The sequence below is a fragment of the Cannabis sativa genome, chromosome 3 (genome assembly GCF_029168945.1).
Source record: "Cannabis sativa cultivar Pink pepper isolate KNU-18-1 chromosome 3, ASM2916894v1, whole genome shotgun sequence".
Lineage (NCBI taxonomy): Eukaryota > Viridiplantae > Streptophyta > Magnoliopsida > Rosales > Cannabaceae > Cannabis > Cannabis sativa.
Genome location: NC_083603.1, coordinates 26,183,531 through 26,210,043, shown reverse-complemented (window position 1 = coordinate 26,210,043; position 26,513 = coordinate 26,183,531). Strand labels below are relative to the sequence as shown.

Below are 26,513 nucleotides of genomic sequence, written 5' to 3'. Positions count from 1 at the left end.
AATTCCAAAAAATAAATTCACTAAGGTGCTGAATAGCAACAACTTATGAGCTTAGAAATAGATTGCAATATGTCAAAAATATGAATGTTTTGCTTGGTATCTAAACTGAAAAGGCTGAAGTTAGCATTGAAAGGGATCAATCAAACAAGGTGTAGTGGCATTCAAAGGCGAGATCATAAAGATTATTAAGAGATGATAGAATGCCAATAAATATTTTAGAGGAATCAACTTTGTTTGTCCTTTATAGAACAAGAAAGACAAACCCAAAAGAAGTATACAACGATTCATAAAGTTCTCTTGTCCTTTGTACATCAAAAAGTAAAGGTAACATGGATCATGGAAGGGGATGAGAATACAATATTCTTCCGAGCTAGGTGAGCTTCTAATCAGATCTATTCGGTGATAGATATGGAACGTAGATGGCATGATCAACTAGACCAGAGATTTTTTTTTCTTCACTATTATAAGCAGTTGCAACATTCTCAAATGGGAGGAAGGAGGAATGTGGTTTCGAGTTTGATTAGAGCAGGGTCGACTATAACTTCTTCTCATAGGCAGTTATTGTTGCAAAAATTTATCAAAGTTGATGTGAAACAAGTTGGTTTTGCAATTCTTGAGAGTAAGGTGCCAAGCCCTAATGGATTTGGTAGTTATTTCTTCCAACATAATTGGGATTCAGTGGGAAATGAAGTCTGTGAGGTTGTAATAGATGTTTTGCATACATGAAAATTATTAAAGGAGCTGAATTTCACGGTAATTTATTATTGTAATGTTCTCTATAAAGTAGCTACCAAAATAATTTGTTCTAAGCTTAGATCTATTTTTCTAGATTTGATTCATGGAATCAATGTGGGATTTTTCATGGAATCAATGTGGGTTTTTTCATAGAAGGTGTATTGCTTATAATATATAATGGTTTGTCAAGATTTGGTGTGACATTATGAAAGAGCTAATTCTCAATCGATTTGTATGATTAACATGGATCTTAAAAAATAACATGTTACAATGAAATGTGAGTTCATTAAAGAGGCATTACATGCATTCAATTTTACCCAAGAGTTTATATAGATTATTATGATTTGTATTTAAATAACAAGGTTTAGCTCAATAATAAATTGTTCGTTGCATGGTTTTTTTAAGGGAAAGGGAGGCTTGCACCAAGGAGATATCCAATGTCTCCTTTATTGTTTGTTCTTGGCATGGAATACCTCTCAAGAATCATGACTAAAGTGGGAATGGATGAGGGTTTCAAGTTTCATAAATGGTGTAGAGCCTTGAAGATAAATCATCCTTTTTTCGTAGATGATGTCTTCTTTTTATGTAATGAGGACTTCAAGTTGGTTTATTTCATGTTACAAGTGCTGAACTATTCTCACAACTTCATGTTATAGCCTAGTGAGGCTAAATTAGCCTTCTATTGTAGTGGAATGGACCAACAAGAGGTTTAGAATTCATTGATGTGTTAAGGTTGTTGAGAGGTAGTATGTCGTTCATGTATTTGGGAATACGTATTTGTGAAAAATTGATTATGGAATGCTCAGTGTGATGGTCTAATTGAGAAGATAGTTACTAGAATTAGAGTTTGGATTCTCTCCATCTTTATTATTCTGGGCGAGTGACTCTAATTATTTTTGTGTTTATTTCCATTCACTCTTATTGGCCACAGATTATGTTAGTTTCTAAGAGGGTCCTGAAACAAATAATAGATGCAATTTGTCGCTCTTTTCTTTGCAAAGGAACCACTGACTTTGATGGTTCATGTTATGTTTCATGGCATGATTTGTGTAGATCTCAGAAAGAAGGAGGATTGGAATTTAGTAACCTATTGCAATGGAATCAAGCGGCACTTGGTTTATATGTTTGGGAAGTAGTTATTAAACAAGATACACTATGGGTAAAATGGGTGCATAATGTATATATTAAGGGTGGAAAGTGGTGGGATTACAAGGCTACTTTGCAGAGCAGTAGGTATTGAAGGCAAATAGTAGAAATCAAGGAGAGAAGTTCAGGTAAGTCATTAACCTCCAACATATCTCGATGTACAATTGAAAATCAAACAAGGATATGAAAAGCTTCTGCCTGAACAAGTAGCGATTTCTTGGTATGGTGAGGTCTGGGGTAGATAGACCATTCATATTCAATATTACAAATGATGATAACTGTTAGACTTGTGCACAAAATGTGAAAATAGCAAGTTATTTATTTTTTTAATATTAATATAGCAAGCAGTAGTTAGAGGACATTTCGGAGTGCCTTGGTTGGAGGCAACTTGATTACCGGTTACTAAGAGTGTTGAAAGCCAATAAAAGGAGGAGGTGCACAAGATTTAGAAGGGAGGTTTTTGCTACAATAGAGTTGCAATAGTGTACCATGTTTGGAGAATCAGAATGAGGTTTTTTTTGGAATTTTTCCAAACAAAACATTGATTGTATTAATATATACAGTGATAAAGCATGATGTTAAATTTAGATTCTTAAGAGTTTTACCAAAGAAATTGTCAAAAGTTGATATTGAATGGTTTGAAAGCTTATGAAAGGAATATGTGTATAGTATAGTAATATGTCAGATATTTGTTTGGGGTACTATTAAGATGTACACGATGAATTGATGCAATATAGAGTAATTTGCAGCATTACATCTATAAGTGCTTAGTTTATTGAAACTAACCTCCAATTCTAAAATTTTGGTGATAAAACCCCTAAAACTCGTGTTTTGTGAGGAGTTTAATATTTTCATCTATTTTTAGGTGTTAAGTTCCATGTTGGAATATTCACATGCATACAGCGTACATGTGGCATAATTTGATTGGCCCACATAAATAAATATATAAAATTAAAATAAAGAAAAATATTTTAAAAATTCAAAGTAAAATATTTTTTTTCATTCCAACAAAATTTTTTTCTTCATTATTTTCATTTTCCTTCTTCTTCATGTTCTTCATATGATCGACATTTACCACCACCAATCCACCGAAACCACCACTACCTCCAAACTATCGTACCATCCACAACCACCACCCAACACTACTCAGCAACGCCACTACCATGCCCTATTTTGAATACCTAAATCACACATACACACAAAAAGGAACAAAACAAACAAAATAATAAACTAAATTTGAGAACCCCAGATCCGAAAAAATTATCACGTTCATCCAACCCAGATCTGAAGCCTTCTCGCGTAATGCCTCCACTGCTCCTTCTCTTGCTGGAAAACATGGCGAAATTCTAAAAATGACCACCCTCTCCACCTGGGGCTTCTTCAGTCATCGAACAGCTCAGAAAGCCATTCATGACTCCCATTTTTTCCGTGGATGGACGGAGACAACTCTCTGTCATTAGGCCTAGCTAAACGCAAAGAGAGAAAGAAAGAAATAGAAACGAGAAAGAGAAAGGAATTGGGTTGGGGTTTTTGGGTAGTGGGGATTATTCAGATGGTGGTTTGGCCATGGGGTGGTCAGAGAATGGGTTGTTGCTGTGCGATAATGAACAGAGGGAGAGAGTGGGAGATGCTACTGATGTTGGGTTCTGTGCCCTAAATAAAATCCATTTCAATATAATTAGTTTTACTAATTAATTTATGTTGCATGGTTCACATGATTTATTTCATGATTACATGATATGTATTTGTTCATGATTATAGTGTTGTCAGCACAGTGGAATATAATCATGATCATATGTTCAAAAGTTTAATTCCCTGATTTGTCAGTTCACTGGGTTTAGACTGGCATGATAATCAGCAATAGGTTTACTTACACCTTGGATAAGTGTTATGTCCTTTCCAGGGCATTGGCAAAGTTTACCAGTATTGGATGTATGGAGCATACATTGGAAGGGACCGATATTGAACTTTGATTAGATATGATAATTTTACAGTAATATCTATTCAATACAATATCACCTAGTTGATCCTAGATCAAATGATCTTACTCCTGACATGATTAGGTTCGATCTCAAGAGTGTTATTCGTGTTCTTTGATTTGTTAGTTAAGCCTACTTTTTGTTCAGGGTGATACGTACATTTTGGGAACATGGTAGTACAATTGAGTGGGAGCGCTAATCATAGATATGGAATCTATAGCTTCTATAGGTACTTAGAAGTGAAACGATGATTTCCTTCGAGGTTGCTAAATAGAGATAAATAATTGAGATCTCATTTTAGTGATTATATTATTTCACTAAAATATCATTTATAGTTGGCTAAGTGTTTTAGGATAAAATATATTGAAAGGGTGTAACGGTAATTTTATCCCTATGCAATGTAAATCATCTATAGAGGATCATTGATTATTGGGATTATAACAATGGATAATTAATAGCGTATGTATATCGTGGAACATATAGAGCGTTCTATATGACTGAGAGTGCAATTCCAAGTTCTATGCGTGGATGCAACAAGGAATTAATAAGACAGTGAATTTACTTGGTGAATTCTAAATCAGCTTATTGGAAGCTCGGTTATATAGGCCCATGGTCCCCATACTTGTTGAGACAAACTGCTTGTAAGACTCAATTAATTGATTTTAGTTAATCAGTTATAATTCTAAAATTAGACTATGTCTAGTTTATGAATTTTTTCACTATGTTATGGCTTGATTGTGAAGAAATAGTGTTTTTGTGTTTACTTGTTAATTAAGAGACTTTACGGAGTCTAATTAATAAATATTATAAATGACAATTTTACTTGATAGTTATTTTAATTATTAAATAAATAGTTTTGGCATTTATAGGTTTGAATTGGAAAATATGGTATTATTGAAAAGAAGAATAAGTGGTTGAAATAAAATAGCAAAATTGTAATTAGAGATTGATCCACTATCTTTTACGGCCAAGGTTGAATTTTTGCCCAATATTTTATTCTTTCTTAATCCATATAATTCAACCCTAACCCTATTGAAGAATAATATAAAAAGGAAGGCTATGGTCTCATTATCCAACTAATGCCTCCAAAGCTAAAAACCTAGATAAGACCTCTTCCTTCTTCTTTCTTCTTCAATTCGAAACACTAAGCCTTTCTTTAGACTAAATAATTTCAGCCATTAGTGATAGAGTGAGTGCCCACACACATCAAGTGGTATCTCAATCATAGTGTGTAAGACTGAAGAATCCAATCAACAAGAAAAAGATTTGGGATCAAGGAGAGAAAGAGATCCAGGTTCAGATCTTGATAATGCTCTGCTACAGAAAGGAATCAAGGGCTAGAGATCTGAACGGAATGAGTCATTATATTATGTTGCACCCAATGTAAGGTTTCTTAAACTTTATATGTGTTTATTTCATTATTTTAGAAATTCATACTAGGATGTTAATAAAACATACTTATTAGTGAATCTAGATCTTGGTAAAATAATTTCCATCAACTGAGAGGGAATTAGGGTTTATAGTTTTTAGATTTCAAAATTAGGGTTTTTTGTTTCAATTTTTAATTTAATTATGTTTTATATTTTATTTATTCCAAAATTTATTTTTTTTTCCTAATTTCAAATTATTTTTTTAATATTTAATTTTTTTTAAATAATTATTTATGTGGACTAATTAAATTATGTCATGAGTACACTGTATACACGTGAACATTCTAACATGACACTTAATACCCAAAAATTGATGAAAATCTTCAACTGCTAACAGATTACGAATTTTTGGAGTTTTACTATCAAAATTTAAAAATTAGGAGATAGTTGCAATAAACTAAATATTTATGTGAGTTATGTCGCAAATTACTCCGCAATATAAATGAGCTGAATTCTAAAATAAAAACACAAATACAAATTTTGAATCTTGTTTCATTATTATATACGTACACGCGAAATTGACTATTTTAAATAGTTTTCACCAAGTTTTTTTTTTAAAAAAAAATATTTTCTTTTATATAATGTGTTTATTTATGTTTTATGGATCTGGATAATACAAAACATTAGTATAAATGAGGTATCTATTCTTTGTGTAAGTGTTATAGTATTGGCTATCAATGTATAATATATGATTACGATTGAAGTGTGTAGAAATTAATAGCACTTTGTTCCCAAAATGTAACTATATATGGTCATTACCTGTGTAACGAGTGCATACAGAGGAAGAGTGAAGTAGCTGCAAACGATCTGGACAGTCACCCTGTATAAGTAAATATATATTAATTATTATTTAAAAAAATTTCAAAACTTAATTTCAAAAACAAAATAATAAAATATCAGAACTAATTTTTAGTTTAAACTATATTATAAATATTTCACTAAACCATTTTAATATATTTAAGAATAAATAGTAGTGTCAGTACTTAAAATTTTGAATTTGTAAACAATAGAAACATAATAATTCTTTTAGTAGCATAAGTACTTAATATTTGTGAAATTATAACTTTTTTTTTAGTTTGGGAAGTACAAATACTGTTATTTTCTTACAGAACATAAACAATTAAGATTTTAAATTATTGAGTTTAGACCGAAACATGTAACATTATTTAATTCCAAATTTTTTTATTATTAAATTAAAAATTGAATCAATATTGATAAAATTAAAAAAATATATATAATTTTACAAATATTAAATATTAAAAAATCATTAAATTTATACTTTTTACATAGTTAAAACTTTTGATATTATATCATTATTTACCCAATATTTCTATATTTAAATTGTATATTTAGGAGCATAAGGTAGTAGTACTACTTACGCTAATACAACTCTTGTGACAAGAATCGCGTTGTGCACATGGTAGCACGAGTCTACTCCAAACTGGATCTGATAATCATACACAAAGAGAATAATTTATATAATATCATGATCAACATATATATATATATATAAATATGTATTATATAATACTGAATACTTATAATTAATGTACATAATCACAGCCTTATTTATTATAATTTGAGATTAGATGAATAAAGTTTTATTTCAAAACCAATTGGTAAATTTGTAAATTTTAAAATAAGTCCAAGACTCCAATATTGAAATTAGCACACATATGGCTCTTTTTACGGCTTATCTTTTGAACTAGTGGCATTTTAGACTCACAACGGATCATATTTCTGATACCATATTAGAATTTAAGATAAGATAAATAAGATTCCATCTCAAAAGTAATTGACAATGGAGCGGCTCATTCATCATATATATTTTATTACCTTTCCACACATTAACAATGTGGAACTAACTCTAACACTACTAAATAAATGTAATAATAAAGCTTTCTTTTATAATTAATTAGGAAACTAAGCCGCGCTTCACGCGGTGTTGTGCAACTTTTACTATAATGTATTATATAAATATATTATACTTGTTGGGTGATATGATTTAAAATATAGTATTTTTATATGTGTAAGTAGTAGTATTGAAATTAAAAACATATTATTTTTAAAATATATAAAGATGATACTTTGTGATAAATATTAAAAATAGTAGAAATAACAAATACACTTTGTGGTCATAGACATAAGTTAGTGATGCTACACTTACACTGAAAAAGAAGAACCGTTTCATGTTCAAATATATATTTTGTGATAAATTAAAATGGCATGAGAAAAAATTTATTTATAGTGTATATGTAATGTCCCACTATACTTTTTAAATAATATGGGATTATTACTAAAAAATAAATTGAATAATCATGTTTTCTTAGTACATTAACACGGTACTCTAAAAAATTACAAAAATATGAAGAAAAAATTATAGAAAGTCACCTACACTCTTGTGTGCTTTCCTTTATATTAATAAATTACAAAATAAGATGAAAAATATATTTTATTTTTATATAAAATATAAAATGTATATTATTGTAATAGATTATAGAATAGATAATTTTTTTAAAAAAAAAAATTATAACTAATTAAATGAATAAACTAATTTAATCAATTAGTCAAGGAGAAAAATACATATTTTGGGTCAAATTAAAAAAAAAAAATATAATTGATTAATTGAATAATATTAATTTAATCAATTACTCATGTAAGAAAATACATATTTTGGGACAAATTAAAATGCTATGAGAAAAAATTTATTTATAGTGTATATGTAATGTTCCACTGTACTTTCTAAACAATGTGGGATTATTATAAAAAGTAAACTTAGTTGAATAATCATATTTTCTTGGTACATTAACATGGTACTCTCAAAAAATTATAAAAATATGAAGAAAAAATTATACAAAGCCACCTATATCCTTGTGTGCTTTCCTTTATATTAATATATAGATTTAGCTACGAACCTTTTTGTAATTATAACATTTTTTTTAAAAGAACTTTGCAATTATATTGATATTGATATGATGATAAAATTTAGTCATATTTTTTGGATCAAAACTAATTTTATAAAAAATTATACACAAAGATATATTTGATTAAATTAAAACTACACAAAGAAAAGGAAGAAAGTAATTATTATATATCATTATTATTTAAAATTATTAATGTATTTTTTTAACAAAATATTAATACAATTTTAGTTACACTTCTCCTTATAAAGAAGAGATTTCAACATTAAATCTCCCATCCCAATGTCAAAAAAAAAAAACATTTTTAAAAATAGAATATTTTGTATTATAACATGGTGTATGAAATTAATTTTGTTATATTTTTTGTTGGGACTAAAAATAATTTAATATATAGATATAGGGAAATTTGATTTTCTATGCTTAGAAAATCAAAAAATTTGATTTCTAAACCAATAATTAAAACCCTAAAAAAACTATACCTTTTTTTTCAAAACCCCAAAAATACCCCTCTCATTATTCTCAACCATCTCTCTCTTCCTCCTTTCTCTCTCAAAGCAATCCCACCCGAAACCCAACTAAGAAAGCACCAAATCCAACCGATCCACCTCCGGCGTTCCACCCAAAACGCCGATCGACCACCACCCACGGTGAACCACCGCACCCACGGTAGACCGCACCCACCCACCGACGGTAGACCGCACCCACCCACCCTAGATCGCACCCACCCACTCTTGACCGCCCCCACCCACTTCCTGCGATTTTCTCTGAAACTTTTTTTTTTTTTCCTGCGATTTGAGAGAGGGAAGAAGACAAAGGTCCGATGGTCGGACCTTGGGGGTCCGATGGTCGGACCCATCGGACCCCCAAGGTCCGACCATCGGACCTTTGAATTTTTTTTTTTTTTTCTGCGATTTTGGAGAGAGAGGAAGAAAGGGTCCGATGGTCGGACCTTCGGGTCCGATGGTCGGACCCATCGGACCAGAAGGTCCGACCGGCTTTAATTTTTTTTTTTCCTGCGATTTGAGAGAGAGGGGAAGAGAGAGGTCCGATGGTCGGACCTTGGGGTCCGATGGGTCCGATTGGTCGGACCCCATCGGACCCCATGGTCCGACCATCGGACCTGGGGTGTGGGATTATTGGGACCGGCTAGATAGAGAGAGAAAGAGAGATAGTTTTAGTTTGGGGGTATTTTTGGGGTTTTGAAAAAAAAGGTATAGTTTTTTTAGGGTTTTAATTATTGGTTTAGAAATCAAATTTTTTGATTTTCTAAGCATAGAAAATCAAATTTCCCTAGATATACAGTGTTATGTAGAGAGGCAAAGGAACATGGACCCTATATGATTCGTATTTTTTCAATTTTCCAATTATAAATTTATTTCTTTTTTAGTTTTTCCATAATATATATTTTATTTTTAACCTTATTAATTATATTTCGTTTATCTTTACATAAATTTTTATATCTATTCTCATAAAAATTTTTATTGTTCATATTTATTTTTGTTTAGTGGGAAATTCCGCGAACTAATTATTTAACAATAGAGCTAAAAAACTACAATTAAAATATCGATAAATGAAGAAGACACTCAGAGTTTTTACGTGATTAAGACATTAATAAGGCTTAGTCTACAAGTCAGTATTATTATTAGATATGCTAGAAAAACCTAAGGAATTACAATGAGTATGAGCACTCTATTCTCTTCTTGAGCATGTAAGTCAAGAAATTCCAACTCTTTACATGAAGGATTCAATATGTATTTATAAAGTAATAGATGTCATACATAGTTACCCTTTTCCTCTAATGGGGAGTTCACATATAATATTTAAATTTTTTCTTATTTTGTGAAGCTCAATCCATGAAGTAATACTTGTATGCAAATGTGCAAATCTAATCAAGGTGATAGATATTCATACTTTGTCCATTGATTGTGGATAATTAATCTGACATTAATTATTTGATCTTTGATTAATTTAGTTTCCCTTTTCAGATAAGATATTCTGTGCAGAGCAGTAAATGAGGAACTAGGATTGACTTCTGAATATACACTGAGAACATCTTCCAGCTACACGGACTTAACATTCTTTCGTATGCTGAGCATTAACGTAAGCTCATTTGGCGAGGCGTGCAATTGTTCTCTTGGAGGGCTAGATAACAATTGGACTCGACCAAGTTTATGTAACCTTGGGCCCACTTATGAGCTTTAAACTTCTAATAAGAATCCACGTGTCCCTTGCCAGAAACACGGATAACATTTACCCCCCAAGCTTCTCGAATGTTTTGGACTGCAGAGTCTTGCTTCAGTCTATAGATGTGGACAGGTGGATGCTAAAAGTGAAACCTTTATAAATTCTAATACTTTCTATGAATGGGAGACATCTTTCAATTTTTCGAACTTAAAGTCTTGTGTGGAGTTATCTTACTAGCTGGCGAAGCATCTATTCGCTTGACAAAGTGTGCATATCAAATCAATTGAATGTGGCAACTGTTTACTTTAGTGCGATTCTCGAGGACAATATCATCATTTATATACCTTGATTCTAGCTACAAGATTAAATGCCTGATGGATGGGCTTCTATGACATTGGATCTGTTCTGTGTTTTTGGAATATGAAATTAGGTCGTTGATCCTAGCTTCACGTAGATTATTCTTTGATGGTATAAATAGCTCTTAATGCCAACTTTTACTATTTTTACTGAATCTTTCAATTTTTCTCGTTTCAAACCAAGAATCATTGAGGGTAAAAATCATGAATTAAAACTCTAGAGCAAGACATTGATTATTGCCTTCACCTTCTTCTTCAAATTAGGGCAAAAGAATTTCAAGACGCTCCTCCCTAATGATTACGACTCTATCACCAGAATAAATTACAAATCTGGATATCAATTCTTAGATTGATTCCCTCATCGATCATGCCAACGCCAGTGCAGAAAGGCTTGATCGTCTTGAAGATCCTACTATAAAGGGAATTTCTCTACGACCATCTTTCAATGTTAGCGTGTGCTCTCCCAGTCCATATTTCTACTCAAGTCCAGAATTATCGCCTAATTCTTCACCAGGTAAATTTTTTCCTTTTTGATTTCAAGAACCATTTTGCATGTTCAAGATATAGGAACTATGTGTGATTTACTTCTTGTTTGGGAATTATGACTTTAGGCTTATGATTGGAATATTATTGTTGATAGATGTAAAATATTCTGGATACTATTTTGAATAGCTTTAGGAACAAGTAGGAGTTAGGTCTTTTGTTTTATTGTTATGGGAAAAGTCTATTTTGTTGTTGAAATACTAGAATACCTTTATGGTTCTTGATAGTGTGTGAGTTTTCTTATCTTTAACTTTTTGTAGTTCCCAATTCACTATCTAAAACAATTGCTCTTTTGAGAATATTATTTCTTGATAATGAATTCGGTGGGGACCTTTCCGAGAAGTTATGGGGGAGGATTCCCCTGTGCCCTTATTATCATTGTTGGTCTAGGCAGCTAGCTGCTTGGTATTTTTTTAGAATCCATCATGCCTAGACAAGTTTTGCGAGAAGAAGTAGAAGTGGAAGAAGTAGCTAGTTATTGTGATGGAATAGACTGCTACACCAAAGTTGGTATTGAATTCATCTTCTTGGGAGATGAATCAATATACTAATTAGGTCTGAACTTATGGAAACCTCCAAAAGTATGAGACGCAAAGAGGGCTTAAAAGTGTTCCAGATCTATTCTGGAATAAAATGTTTATCTGAGGAGAGAAGCCTAGCTAGTTTGCCGAGGGAGGCTTCGGTATATGGAGTTGGGGACATGTGGAACCGGGTACCCATCTTTGTTTAAGGTGCTACTTGAAATTCTCCACAGTAGCCGAAGTGGCTCCATACTGCTCCATTCAACAAGTGTATATCATCTGCTTACCAGATGGTACATTTTGTGCTTCTAGAAGAAGAAACAAGTTCCTACTCGAAAGGAGATTTTGTACTTCTCCAAAATCCAAGCCCAGAATATGAGGAACCACAAGGAGAAGGTCAGCTTTTATAGGTTAAAGAGGCATTCCAAAGACTTTGTGTGCCCCATTATTGTTATGAATTACACATACGACATCTGGAACTACTAGTTTTACACCTTCGACTTTCCACAAACGAGAGTTCCAACTCTCTGTCTCAATTTAAATATCGTAAGTAAGTGTAGCAGTTTACCTGAATTTTTTTATTTCTCTTTGTTCTCTTCTCACTTTGAGTATTGAACTTATTCTGGCTTTTTATTCTCTCCAGGCTCTATCCCTCGGTCCCCTTTACCTCTAGAGTTGTGGACGAGGTGATCTTTCTACCACTTTTTAATAGTATAAGAGTTACAAGTTGGACAACTTGTAACCACCAAGAACCTCCAGGAGGCTTCTTTGTTAGCTTCTCATAAGAGCATAGATGCTCTGACTGTGAAGGATCTTATAAGAGATCTTCTCCATGGCAATCCTACAAAATTGAAGGAAACCATTGCAGTTATCATCGTTGAAGAGGCCTTGAAGGCTGTTAAAGCTTATAAAAGGTAGTTGGCAGATTGGTATATCTAATTTCTAGAAAGTTAAGTGAGGTTGAAGAGCTCTCCATTATTCTCTTTAAAGATAGTGTCTGTAATGAAGGTACTCTTGGAGCAAGTACTTTCGAAAGTTGTAAGACCCAATTTTGTCTTGTTAGGGCTCTATCTTTGGTGAAGTTAGACTATTTCAACCAAGGCGAGTTTGACCCTTACTTCTTTCACTTAGATCGTCATAGATATCCTATCAATGATTATATAGATAGAGTAGACAACATCGTCAAGAGTCCAAAAAAATTTATTCCACTAGCACATGATGTCTGGGTAGATAATTTTAGCAAGATGTTGTATCCAAGGTTCTTCCAATATGAAAGTCTCTAACACAGAGAAGATATTGCCAATTATCTAGAGGGAACCCCAAATATGCTAAAATAATTTGTTTGAATCTCACTCATGTACTACTTTTATTCATATTGTTCTAATGCTTCAATGCTTATTTTTTGAATTCGTTTTATTTTTTACAGAGCAACCACTTACACTCCAAATGGCCTGGTAGAAAAGATTTTTACTACCATCTCTCAAAGATCAGACGAGGTCAGGGACCTTCCCAAAGGTGTTTGTTGTAAAAGGAAGGCTTTACAGTCTTCTGACCCTAGAGCTAAGAAGCAATCACTTCTGGCCAAAGGCCAGTCGACTGTGCATAAGGTTCCAGCTTCAACAGTTGTTTCCTATCCTTTAACCACTTCCAGTGCAGTAGATTCTTCTTCTTTGGGAAGAGAAATTGAAACTTCTTTGGCTAGTGTTCTTCTTTAGAATAGGACAATTGATGTGCACAATGAAGAGGATGATGACAATTATTGACTTGTATTTACACAGAGAAAGAGAGTTTGCTTTGAACTGGGCAGAGATCGCAAAAGATCAAGTGCTGAAGCTAAGGATAAACTTCAACAACCTACTGTTTCTTGGAAATATAGTTTGGAATCCTCCAAAGAAGACGAACTGACGCTCACAGAAGGGATATACCACATAGGCAGAGCACTCGTTCATGAAAAGAGATTACCAACTCTTAGCCTCCGCCATCACAATCTATTCATGCTCCTTCTTCCCAATTGCCTAGAGATAAGATGAGTCTTCTACCACTTCCTCCTTCTAATATTGTTTTGTCAGTTTGTGCTTCCTTATTGTCGAAAGAGGTGTCTGCTCATATGGATGCATCAAATAAGTTTTACCTCAAGAGATTCGACTTCGAATATGAAGAAATGAGGAAAAAAGCATCCTTTCTTTCAACTAGGTGGAGTGCCTAATTTTTTGATGCTTCCAAATTGAACGACCCACTTCCTACTATTTTTAACTGTTAGGTGGTTGCTTAGAGGCTCTGGCCACTGTAGGTTCAGATCTAGTTCTATTTATAGTAGACTTATTGGACCTAAATGTTGCTACATGTACCAGGTTATGTACTCATAAGTTTGCTATAAGTGGCAAGTGAAAATTCAATCTTCATGGTAGACACTCTCAAAAGCCACAGTGTTGCTATAAGCATGCTAAATTTTGCTTGAGCTATATCTTTCACGCCTTTCTATATACGTCTAATTCTTCTGTACTTTCTCTTTTAGATTAGTCTAATAGTGAAGAAGTGCTTTTCCTAGGTGAACAAGTTGACCTATGAGGCTAAAGCCCTAAAAGCTTAATGTGATAATTATGAGCAATTGAGAGAAAAGCCACTCAAAGCTTTGAATTATGATAAATTTTGAGGTGACGCTATAGTCAAACAAAGGGTTGAGGATTCTATAAATGACACGGTTTCTAGTTATAAAGCTTCTTCCAAATAGGAGAAGATTCGTGCAGATAGATATAAAGAATCCTGCAATCATGCAAGTTCACTTGTCTCTGGATTTGAGGAAAATCTTATTGATGCTTAGAAGAACGTCAAAGATGTGGAGCAAAAGTTGAACATTACTTCTCAAGACTACAACACTCAAAGTGAAGCTGTTAACAAGAAAATCATTGCATCAGTCAACTTGGAGAAGCAACTGAAGCACCATCAAGACCTCAAGCTTACGACAAAAAATTCTGAATAGACGGTCTTGAGTAGAAATGTGCCTCATAGAGATGGAGAACCAAGAGGATTTGAAGAAGTCTCTGGTTGTGACCTTTTTCCATCTTTGGAAAATGAATAAGGACCTGCTGGTTATATTGGATAAAGATGACAGAGTACAACTACTTCCCCAAATCCTAGAAGTTGAAGCTACTTAACAAGCTGCCAATGATATTTTTGAAAACAATGTTGAAGATATTCTACCAGAGGATGTGGTCCTAAAAGGATCTTCTCTTCCCTCCTCACAGACTAATCCAGCTAGTGAGGTTCCAACTTTAGAAAATGTTCCAACCACTAATGCTCCATTTATAAACTAGTCTGACTCAATTTAGCAAGCAGTCAATCCAGCTCAGCAATAAGATAACACTTGTCAACACTTTTTTTGTTTTATCTTTACTTTGGAAGATGAGGGTCCTCCTTTTTGTTAGTGCGGAGACAATATTGGTACCCTTGCCGTATGACTTATTTATGCAAACAATTTAGCATTTTTGTTTGGCAATTAACTCACTAGATATTTGATGCACATCGAATGTATTTAATTTTTCTAAGTTAGTTTTGCTTCAACATTCCCTAAGGTTCTGGTTCCAAAGACCCGAACCATAAGATTTCAACTTTATGCTTAGACATTATTTTACTTTTCACAACTATTTTATAATTCCATGGTACATGGTTCCAACGGCCTAAACCATTGAAATTGATAATTTTCTTTTAAGAAAAAGTTTAGTAATTAATTTATTTTGAAGCCTGGATTTTTAGTTTTAATTAACCCAGGTTAATCTGTATTGAAGCTTGAACTTCTTTTGGACAATCTGAATGGACTTAGTAAACTTATTAACTTGGAAAATATGGTAAGGTAGTTGTTTACTTCTTGTTCCTTGAGGCTCCGATTTTAGGCAGTACTTTCTACTCCCATACTTAATGTTAATAATTTTTGGAGAAATATCAGATATGCTACCCCCAAGAGATTAAGAGTATGGAGTCATGGTCACTTATTACAAGACTTACATGGAAAATTATAATATGGCGGAAAAATTTCTTTTGTTTTTATTTAAAAGGTTCCTACCCTAAAGCATACCTTGAAATAAATCATAAAATAAAATGCAGATAAAAGAAAAGGAAGCGACCAACCCCAGTTTATAGATAGTATCGGCGCAGGTGGTCCGAGTTCCATGCTCTTGGAATTTGTGAGCCATCAAATATTTTTAGGAGGTATGTGTCATCACCTATTTTATCTTAAATTTCATATGGCCCTTCCTAGATTTTTCCAAGGAGTCCCACTCCTGGCTCCCGAGAGGCTAGAAATACTCCTCTCATATCCAAATCACCAAGTTCAAACTTTCGATTTTTCAACTTGGAATTAAAATGCTTAGCGGCTTTTCCTTGGTACATCTTGAGTTGAACTTCTGATTACTCTGAAAGTACTTCAATTAGGTCAAAATATTCCTAGAGTCATGTATAATTTTGAGTTACGTCATAAATTTCCCTCCTGTGGGCAGATACTATGGTTTCTACTAGGATCACTACTTTGCACCCACAAACCATTGAATATGGAGTCTGTCATGTTGAGGTTCTTTCTATTATTCTGTATGCCCAGAGAACCCTTAGAAGCTCTTTTGGACAGTGTGCTTTAGAAGATTGAAGCTTCTTCTTCAACGTTGTTCAGGATCTTGTTTATGGCTTACACTTGTCCAATTGCTTGTGGTCTAGCCACAACTAAAAAACTTTTGTTAATTTTGTGCTTGACATAAAATTTATTGAAGTGATCACTTTCAAATATTTTTTCCGTTATTAAACTCAATTTTGTGTAGAAACCATAACAACAAATAATATTTTTGATGACAAAATCCAAGTCCTTCTTTGATGTTACCGTGTTCGTAGGCTCCTCTTCCACCCACTTGGTGAAGTAGTCAACAACGACGATAGAGATTTTGAATCCTCCTTTTCAGTTTGAAGTGATCCTACTAAAATGATTTCCCAAATAGCAAAAGGCCACGAACTGTTTAGGGTTATCTATATTGGCATATCTCTAGGATTTTTCAAATAACACTGACATTGCTCATATTTCTGAACATATTTAATACAATATTTCTTCATGGTGGGCCAAAAGTATCCTTGACAAATAATCTTCTTGGACAAACTGGGTCGAGATGTATGATCTCCACTAAATCCTTCATTTATTTTGTGCATGGCATTGCTTATCTCAGTTCCATCTATACATATCAAGTATGGCATTAACAATCCTCTTCTATATAGCCTTCCATCCATGAGCACATACCTTGGGGCTTAATATAAAATCATCTGTGAAGTTGCTCTGTCATTTTGAAGTGTACCAGATTCCATGTACATCTTGATTTGGGCCATCCAGGAAGTTGAATGATCAATTACCATTACCTCCAATGTTTCTGTCCTTGGAATGGATAGATGTGTGATGGGCACTAATCCTTATTTTTCTATCTCTAGATATGTTGCTAACTTTGCTACCATATCAGCAAAGGCATTTTGATACCTGGGGATTTGCTTGACGTAATGATGCTTAAAATATTACAATAGCTGTGAAGATTTTGTTACGTAATTAACAGTCTTTTCCCCTTTAGTTTGGTACTCTCTGGAAACTTGGTTGACTACCAATTATGAATCACTATAGAGCTCAATGTTCTGGGCTCTAACTTCTTTAGCTAATTGTAAGGCATCTATCATTGCCTCATCTTGTACTTCATCAAACTCAAAGTGCACTTTGAAGTTGATGTTTTTGTAGAGAAATAATATTGATTCTAACTCAAGAAGCTTTCTTGTATTATGCTCCATCTACATAAATCTTCCACACTTCTAACTCAAGGATGGGTTCTTTAGGGTTTTTGTTCATCCCTGTACCCTCCATAATAAATCCTCCAAGGCTTGACCTTTGATTGAGAGTCTTAGGCTGATATTGAATGTCAAACTCGCTTAACTACATTTCCCATTCCAAGAGTCTTCAAAATGTTTCTGGCTTTTGCAATACTTGGAGGAGAGGATGATTTGTTAGTACCTTGATCGCATGGGCTTGAAGTACGGTCTTAAGTTCTGTGAAGAATTTAATAATAAATTCGAAAGCTTTTTAATCACTCGATATATGGACTCTACCCCTAGCAATCTTTTGCTTACATAATATCTAGAAGTTTTACCCTTCCTTCTTCTCACACTAAGACGACACTTATGGCATGATCTGACACTGCAAGGTATGAAAATAATGGCTCCCCCTCGAATGGCTTGGACAATATTGGATCTTTGGTCAAATGATCTTTAAGTTTCTAGATGGCATCTTCACACTCGGTTGTCCATTCAAAGTTGTTGTTTCCATGGAGGTCATTAAAGAGCAAGATACCATTTTTCATTGATTTGGAAATAAACCTGTCGAGTGCTGCAATTGTTCTAGTTAGACTTTGGACATCCTTGTTCTTTTAGGGTGATGGCATATCTAGAAGAGATTTGATCTTTCCTAGATTCGCTTCGATTCCTCTGGAACTGACAATAAAACCCAGAAATTTTCCTAAGGATACTCCAAAAGTTTATTTCTTTGGGTTTAACTTCATTCCATATTTTTAGATAATGGAGAAAGCTTCCTTTAGATTTTTGCTATGGCTCATGGAAGCCTTCGAATTTACCAAAATATTGTCGATGTAGACCTCCATATTCTTCTCCAAGATGTCTTGAAACATTTTGTTGACTATATGCTAATATGCGGCTCCAGCGTTATTAAATCAAAAAGGCATAACCATGTAAAAATAAGTGCCTTTGTCAGTTTGGAAACTAGTGTGTTCTTGATTAGCTGCATGCATCTCAATCTTATTGTAGCAGGAGTATGAATCTATGAAGCTTAAAAGTTCATATCTTGAAGTTGTATCAACTATCTTATTTATTTAAGGAAGTGGGAAGTAATCTTCTGGGCAAGCTTTATGTTAGATTTATGAAGTGTATGTACATCTTCCAAGTTTCATTTGGATTTGGAACCAACACTGGATTGGCATGCCAAACTGGATATAAAGCTTCTCAAAGGAGCTCTATATTAGTTAGCTTGTCTACTTCTGTCTTCACTACTTCCGTGAAACCTTGATCGAACAGTCTTCTCTTCACACAAACTAGCTTCACCATGGGATCTGTATTTAGAGCATGAAAATTCATATGAGGGATGATTCCAGTCATGTAAGAATGGCTCCATACTCACACATCACTATTTTCTCTTACTGTAGAGATGACTTTCTCTCTAACAGTTGGAGGTAGATTCTCTCCCACTTTAATGACTTTGGTGGGACCTTCATTGTTGATGCGTACTTATTCTATCTCGTCCATAGGTTCAATTATTCATTCCACCACTACAACCGAGTCTAACTCATCTTCTTCCTGGAGTACCCCATGTGCTGGTTGACTGGATGTTCTTGATTTATCTAGGTTTTTTACTCACACAATTAAGACAGTTCTAGTCGAGACATTGTAAAAGATCCTGGAACTTTTTTATTTACACCTAATCGTTCCAATGCTTCTCGTATCACTAGAGAATTTTAGGAACATGTTGTAGACTAAAGTAACAACTCCAAAACCAATTAAAATAGGTCACCATAAGAGGACATTGTAGGTTTTTGGGCAGTCCACTACCATGAAAGTGCAGTATTTAAAGGCTAAGATTGTATTGCTTCTATAAATAGCTCCATTAGGTTTAATTGGAAGTTGTATTTTTCCTATTGGCTGAATTATATCTCCATTGAAGCCTTGGAGCTGAACTGGACAAGATGTTAGGTTTGTTTCCACAAGCCTGTGGATTTAAAAGCTTCTTTGAAGAGAATTTTTATTGAGCTTCCGTTATCTACGAGAACTTTAGACAGTCTCTTGTTTGTAATTTGAGTTTTTATCATCAGTGGATTGTTGTGTGGAAAGTGCACATCTTGGCATCGTCTTCTATGAATGATATTGGGAGATTCATCATCCAAGGAGGTTGCATAGGTGACTATAATAGATTGCATGTGTCATCCTGTTCCAGCTCTTTCAATTATCTCTTTTGTGCATTTATAGTGCTTACAACAATGTGTGGGCCTCCATATATGGTTTCCATGTGGCCATCTAATCCTTTGTACATAGGTGGAGGTCTTTTATAATAAACCATATTACAAGAGGTCTTGTAAACATTCTCGTGAGTATCAACTACCCTGGTATGCTCAGAGTATCTAGATACTTATGTTTTCCCTTTCTTTGTAGACTCTTTTTGGCTTGGTGGTTTATAACCTCTTTTGCTTTGGGAATGACTCGTGTCTTACTCTTGAACATCCATTTGTTTGTTTTTTTTTTTTTTTGTCTAGGAACAACACTGTATCTAGTTGGTGTTGCTCCAAAGTTAAAAAACTCATTTTTGTAGCTGGTTGCACGGAAATACTTGGTCCTTAAACTGTGGGAGTTGTAAATGTGGTTGCCAAACGAAAGATAGCCAAAGAAGTCATCTACAAAGTTTGAGCAGTTGTTGTAGGTGTTGGAAGTGCTCCATAAGCTTGGGCATAGGAATCTTCTAAGTTTATGAATTATTAGGCTCTAGATAAGAAGTCAAATAAAGAATTTGCCATTTTCCTTTAAAGTTCTCCCCATAGCAAGGATCCAGTAGCTATTAGTGATGTCAAAGCCACCATCTTCATATCATCATTAACCTTTGTCTTTATAGTTGTATTCATCATGCGCTGGATGTAGTTCTTAAGGCTTTATCCTTATTGTTGTTTAATGTTCATCAATGAACTAACTTCCAAGTCAAAATCCTTTACTGCTATGAATTATTTTTTTGACATTGTCTGTAAATTCTTCCAATTACAAATTGAACCTAAAGATAACCTTTTCCACCATTCTTCCACGAATTTTGACAAGGTTAATGAAAAACATTGGCGCTTTGCATCATTTATAGCTTTTTCGACATGCATCATTCGGCTGTACATGGATGGATGGTCCCTGGAGTCCGTTATTTCTTCGTACAATTCCATCTAAGGCCTTTTGAAATGCTCCAATAACTAAGTGTCTATGATTATTTTCACACATGGCTTTGTATCCTCTTCCTCCATGTTAGACACAGTTTCATTTTGCTTCTGAGAGATCTTTCTTGTGAGCTTTGCTAACTCTTCAATCTTATGCTCTAAACGTTGAGTTGTAGTCTCTGGCGATTCTCTTCTGTGAATACAATCGTTGATGTGGTTTCTTCAGTCGTCTCTGTGAGGTCTAGCTTTTCAGTTTTAGCCTTTTCTCCTTTCAGATTCAGCCTTGCTCGCAGATCATTCGTTGAAAGACTCAAACTTTTGTCATGTGGTGAGGGATGCACTTCTTCAACATCATCACTTAGATTAACAAAATTATTGCAATTCTGCGCAATTCTGCTTCTAGAATTAGTTTGGTTACCTATCCCTGAAGCATGGGTTCCTTTCTTTTGCTTTTGAGGTTGGCTGACAGATTTGGATTCCCTTTGTTCTTTAGTTTGGGCAGCCTTCTTTGAAGTTTTGCCTACTTTTCCTTTCCCTTTGTCCTTATGAGGATCGTAGGTTTTAGGATTTTTGAGATTAACTTTCCCTGTAGTGTTATCTTTTGAAGCAGCATGATAAGCTTTGCTTGCAGTAGTTATTGCTTTTATTACAGACTCGATTCTTTCCATTTTGAAATGCATGGACAAAGAGAATTTCTCTTGCAATGGCAATTTATCTTCAGTTTCTTTCAACTTTCTGGCCATAATGACCACAAAATATGACTCATCTAGATCGTCTTCCTTTTCAGCGTCATCATCAACATGCATATTTTGATGTTTATCTTCATGATCAGTAGAAATAATTTCCTTTGATTCACTTTCTTCATTCATTGGATCTTGAGGAATAGTATCCTTGTCAATTTGATCCTTCTTGTGGTGACTGGTCGCCTCAGTTGGATCTTCTGCATCTCTCGTCTTAGCATTGGGATCAACATCACCCTTTTTATGGTCATTGTAGTGAAGACCAGACTGGGTTCGGGTGAAGTTGACAAAGTTAATAAGCCTAAGTCCAACTAAGGGATTACAGTAAGTATAATTATTAGATAGGCTATAAATGCCTAAGGGATTACAATAAGTATGAGCACTATGTTCTCTTCTTGAGCATGTAAGTCAAGAATTTCTAATCCTTAGCATGAAGGATTCAATATATATTAGTAGACTAATAGAGGTCGTACTTATTTACTATTTTCCTCTAATGGGGAGTTTACAGATAATACACAGATTTGGGCTTATCTGGTGAAGCCCAACCCATGAGATGATACGTGTCTGCTGATGTGGAGATTTAATCATGGTGATAGTTGTTCCACCGTGTCTTTGATTAATGTGATATTAATTATTTGATCTTAAATTATTTTACTTTCCCTTTTTAGACAAGATATTATTCTCTGCCCACGATCTTAGGAGAAGAGCTCGTATTTTTTGTAGAAAAGTAAAAGGGAAACTGAGATTGACTTCCGGGTACACACTATGAACCTCTATCAGACACACAGGGTTCACATTCTTCTGTATGTTAATTAGGCTTGACAGAAGCTCATCTAGCATGTCGTACGGCTGTTCTCCCAGAATGCTAGATAACAAATAGACTTGGCCCAATTCATGTTATTTTGGGCTCACTGACGAGCTTTAAACTTTTATTTGGAATCCACGTGTTCCTTGCCGGAACCACTAATAACAATTTCTATTCTAATACAATTTATATTTTTTCTCCACTATAGTAATAAATATTTTTATCAATGCCCACTTTTATCAAGAAAATACATTTCTCAAAGTGTTTAATCTAAAGTAACTTAAATGAGTAACGCCTTTTAAAAAATGCTATATATATTTAATTAAATTTAAATTAGAGAACAAGATAGTCTTACAGAAACCCAAATGAAGAAAGCGAGCTCGAATGCATTCTAAAATATGAACAAAAAAAAAGGTTGATCAGTTTAGAACAATATTATTTTGTGGAGATATATAGAAATTCAAAATTAAATATATATTGTTTTTTTAACAAATATATCATATAATGATTAATTACCACGAACAGAGTATAATGCAGAAGTGTTAAGACGAATTTTGGCTTCCCGAACCAAAATAGATTATCATTTGGTTTAACTAGAGGGGCTCCAATTATAACATTATTGTTTTGCTCTTTCATTTGAAGAGCCATTCTTGCTACAATTACTTCAAGTTTGGTTCCTAGAACGAGCACAATCTGACATATATATTAAAACCTATTAATAATTAATTTATGAAAATAATAACAAAAGAAATTATAAAAGTGTAAATAAAATTTATTGAGTTTAAACAATAATTTAACTTTAAATTATTAATTTACTTACCAATATTGGAACATAGGACAACCAGCTATATACATGCCATCCTATACAAAACAAAATTGATACCATTTAGTTTCCTTAGTATATTTTATGTATTAATACATGTAATAAGGATAATGGTTAATGCATGGAGTTATGATCTTTTGAAGAGAGAAAAAGCTTGTGGTATAAATTTGTTAATCTTAGATTTGGTCAACCAACACAGAATTCATATTTATTATTGATGCTACCACATGTACACCATCAAAACAAAAAAGTATGAGAGGCACAATATTTTATAGAGGTTCAGCCCCTTTAGTTAACGGGTAACGACCTACTTCCCTTTTGGTTATATTAATACCAGAGATAATACCACTCAAAGCATAAGAGTTGTTGATTCTAACGTGGCTCTCTTAAGATTATAATATGAGAATCAGTAGGCAAATCCCAGGTATAAAAGAGAGAGATCCTGGGATAGAATTTGTACAACTTTCCCCCAAAGGCTAGGCTTTCTTGATCAAACATGCCCTTTTTTGGTTTTGACAGTCACCCTTTGGTCAGCTAGCTTGTGCTCAAAGCCTAGCCGACCATACAAGCATCTCCTGGTTGGCCGATGTAATCTCTTTTTCCAGCCACACATGGTTGTGCATCTTCCTGAAGGCTTGCTTAACTCCTTTTGCTTGTTGCTTGATGGTTTTATCATGCCTTGTCAGGAGACTTTGTCCTACTATTGAAAAGGTTGTATTCCACACGTCCTCAGTCTATGCTTACATAGACATGCCACGACAGGAGGAAAAAATTTGGGGTGACATTTCCTTTAAGTCCTTGTTCAAACATTTGGCCAGATAGGGACTTTTTAGCTTTCATCTTGCCCGTAGTAACCTCTATCAAGCAGCCTTGTCTAGCCAAGTATTAGCTTTTCGCATGGCATGCTTTTAGATCTTTTGTCTCCACCCTCCATATATGCCTCATCTTCTTTTCTTCGACATCCCTTTTTTGAGTCTACCATTGATAAGTTTCAAGCTTTTTAAGCTTTTAGAAGCTTACTGATTTTTACATTAGATTGTAGTCTTTTTTGTATTTTGATTTGCATGATAATATTAGAATGCATAATGCGTGATTTTCTAATGAAAAAGATTCAATTATTGCCTTTGTTCTGATTCTTAACTCTTAGAGTGATGAAGAACACGTTTGAGTTTTGAAAAACACGCATTTTGATTTGAGACTAACCTTGGTCAGTCCTAGGGGTCTTGTTTGAGACTTGGCCAGGCCTAGGGTTTTTCCATGGGGGTTGGCCAGTTCTAGGGTTTCACCAAAGAAAGCTGGTCGGTTCATGCCTGGGTCTTGGGACAAAGCGGGTAGCTAGTTTTTTGTCCTGTTTTGACATTGACAAAAATCTTGTCATGGCCTTGCAGGCATATACATCCTTAGTCTCTGACGTGGTTCCCTTAGAAACTCTGTATGAACCTTAATGATGAGTCTATTATAGTCAAATCCTCAACTTAAGACTCAATATTTGTTGAAGTTGTTATACCTAAAATTGTACTTCATTGATACACCAGCCTTGTACAATGACAATATCTGGCAAGTACCCTTGAGTACGGTTGACCAGAGTCTTGTGTATGGCTTGGAACCTGCAAGGAACTATGCCTTTTGGCTTGGAACCAGCTAGGAACTCTATCTTGCCTTACAGATTTAGCCCGGTACGTGGTTCCTATAGGAACTCTGTCTGGTTCTTTTTTAGATGTACGGTTCTCACAAGGCATTAACCTTATGCATTTGAACTAATTTTTTATTCATATTTGGCCTTAAGGCTTTCATATTCTTTCTTTTGTCCTATAGGCACCCTATTTTTGAACATTATAATTGTTTAGCCTTAAAGCCTTTTACTATAGACATATGATCGTCCTGGCTATCTTCTTATTACCTTGACATGTAAGTATCAAGATTTATTTTTCTTTATGCCAAGCAGAAGTATGTATGCACATGAGTTAGAGGCACGTTTACTAGTTTATACTAAGAATTAAAATTTGTTTGCATAAGTTCTCTGTGCTAGTTCAATGCATTGTATAGTGTGGGTGCCCCTAAGTGAGCACATAGACTTACGATCTGTTGGTCACCAAGTTTCATAAACCTTGCCTAGGAATTTTCATGGGGGTGCTACTGGGTGTACGCATGTGGAACCGAAAAAGAATAACTTTAAGAAGTTAGTCTTTTTAGCATGTGCTTTAGACATAATTGGTCTTATGTGTAACAAAAGCTTATATCTTAATGTTTGCTTTTAAAATCACATTTTGGCTACCCCTGCTTGACATGTTAGGCAAAGGCCATCGCTGTAGAGCGATGGGAGGCCATGCTAAAAAGTGATGGGTACTAGCTCTTTTATATTTGGCTACCTTTACAGGGCTTACCGTGCAAAGGTCATCACTGTAGAGTGATGGTAGGCCATCATTGAAGAGCGATCGGTACTAGCTCTTTTCTGAATTCCTGCACGGTGAAATGTTAGAGGAACCACTATTGAAGAGTACAAATTTGCTAGTGAGAGTACTTACCGAGATGTTTTCCATTCCAATATTTTTGTAGAGGAGCCAACCCCAAGTTCTGATTGTACTCCCTAGGCTTGTATGCACCTTTTCTTATAATCTAGAAACTTGGTGCAAACCTTTTCAGTTTTGTCCAAATATGCTTGCTGTAGGATCTTTGTTATCAAGATGATTCTTTAGAGCAATAAGTATCTTATGAAGAATTTCCTCTTCTTGACATGTTTGTTGAAGTACTAGCAACTTTTTGCTCCAAGACATGCTCCTTTAAGTTGGCTTGGTCTCCTCCTTTTTACCTTTCACCAAGGGATTCTACTGGCATGATGTGGTTTACTTCTTGGACATAGTAGACCAAAAGAGCATGAGAGTAGATTGTTGGCAGATAAGGCTAGCTAGAGTATCTAGGTAGCCAGCCACATTGAGGGAGCATCGCCTAGCCAGTTTGATGAGGGTATGGTTGGTCAACCTATGGAGGTAGTGGCTGGCCAGGGTGTTGAGCCAATGGTTAGCTAGGTTGTTGAGGCCATGGTCGACTAGCCTTTTGGAGGCTAGGTTGATGTTGCAGTTGGATCCTATCTATACTCAGTTGGCTTTGCCCTCGGCATAATTGTCGATAGCCTTTATGCATTCCTATCAATAGCAGTTAAGCTTCTTACTTCGTAACACATCTTATACCTTGTATTGGGATACCACGTATGTGCGTTACGTTGTCCAGGATTAGACACTCAACAACTATCCCCCTTATCCATGCTTTCTTGCAAGGTATTTATTTGAAGATATGTTGTTGTGGGTATCATCCATACTTGATGGTTATCCAACATGTCTATTTCTTTTGAAAT

At 34.4% G+C, this 26,513-nt stretch overlaps 1 protein-coding gene across 1 annotated transcript in view; it reads right to left on the bottom strand.

Annotated features, from left to right (window-relative positions):
* The window catches only part of LOC115708720 (MLO-like protein 3), a 50,170-nt gene that overhangs the window by 753 nt on the left and 22,904 nt on the right, over positions 1 to 26,513 (bottom strand). The window contains exons 10-14 of the mRNA XM_030636719.2: positions 23,159 to 23,199; positions 22,855 to 23,031; positions 22,694 to 22,729; positions 6,670 to 6,737; positions 6,050 to 6,110 (exon numbers count right to left, since the gene is read on the bottom strand). Coding sequence (XP_030492579.1) covers positions 6,050 to 6,110; positions 6,670 to 6,737; positions 22,694 to 22,729; positions 22,855 to 23,031; positions 23,159 to 23,199 — 383 coding nt within the window. The remainder of the gene's footprint in view (positions 1 to 6,049; positions 6,111 to 6,669; positions 6,738 to 22,693; positions 22,730 to 22,854; positions 23,032 to 23,158; positions 23,200 to 26,513) is intronic.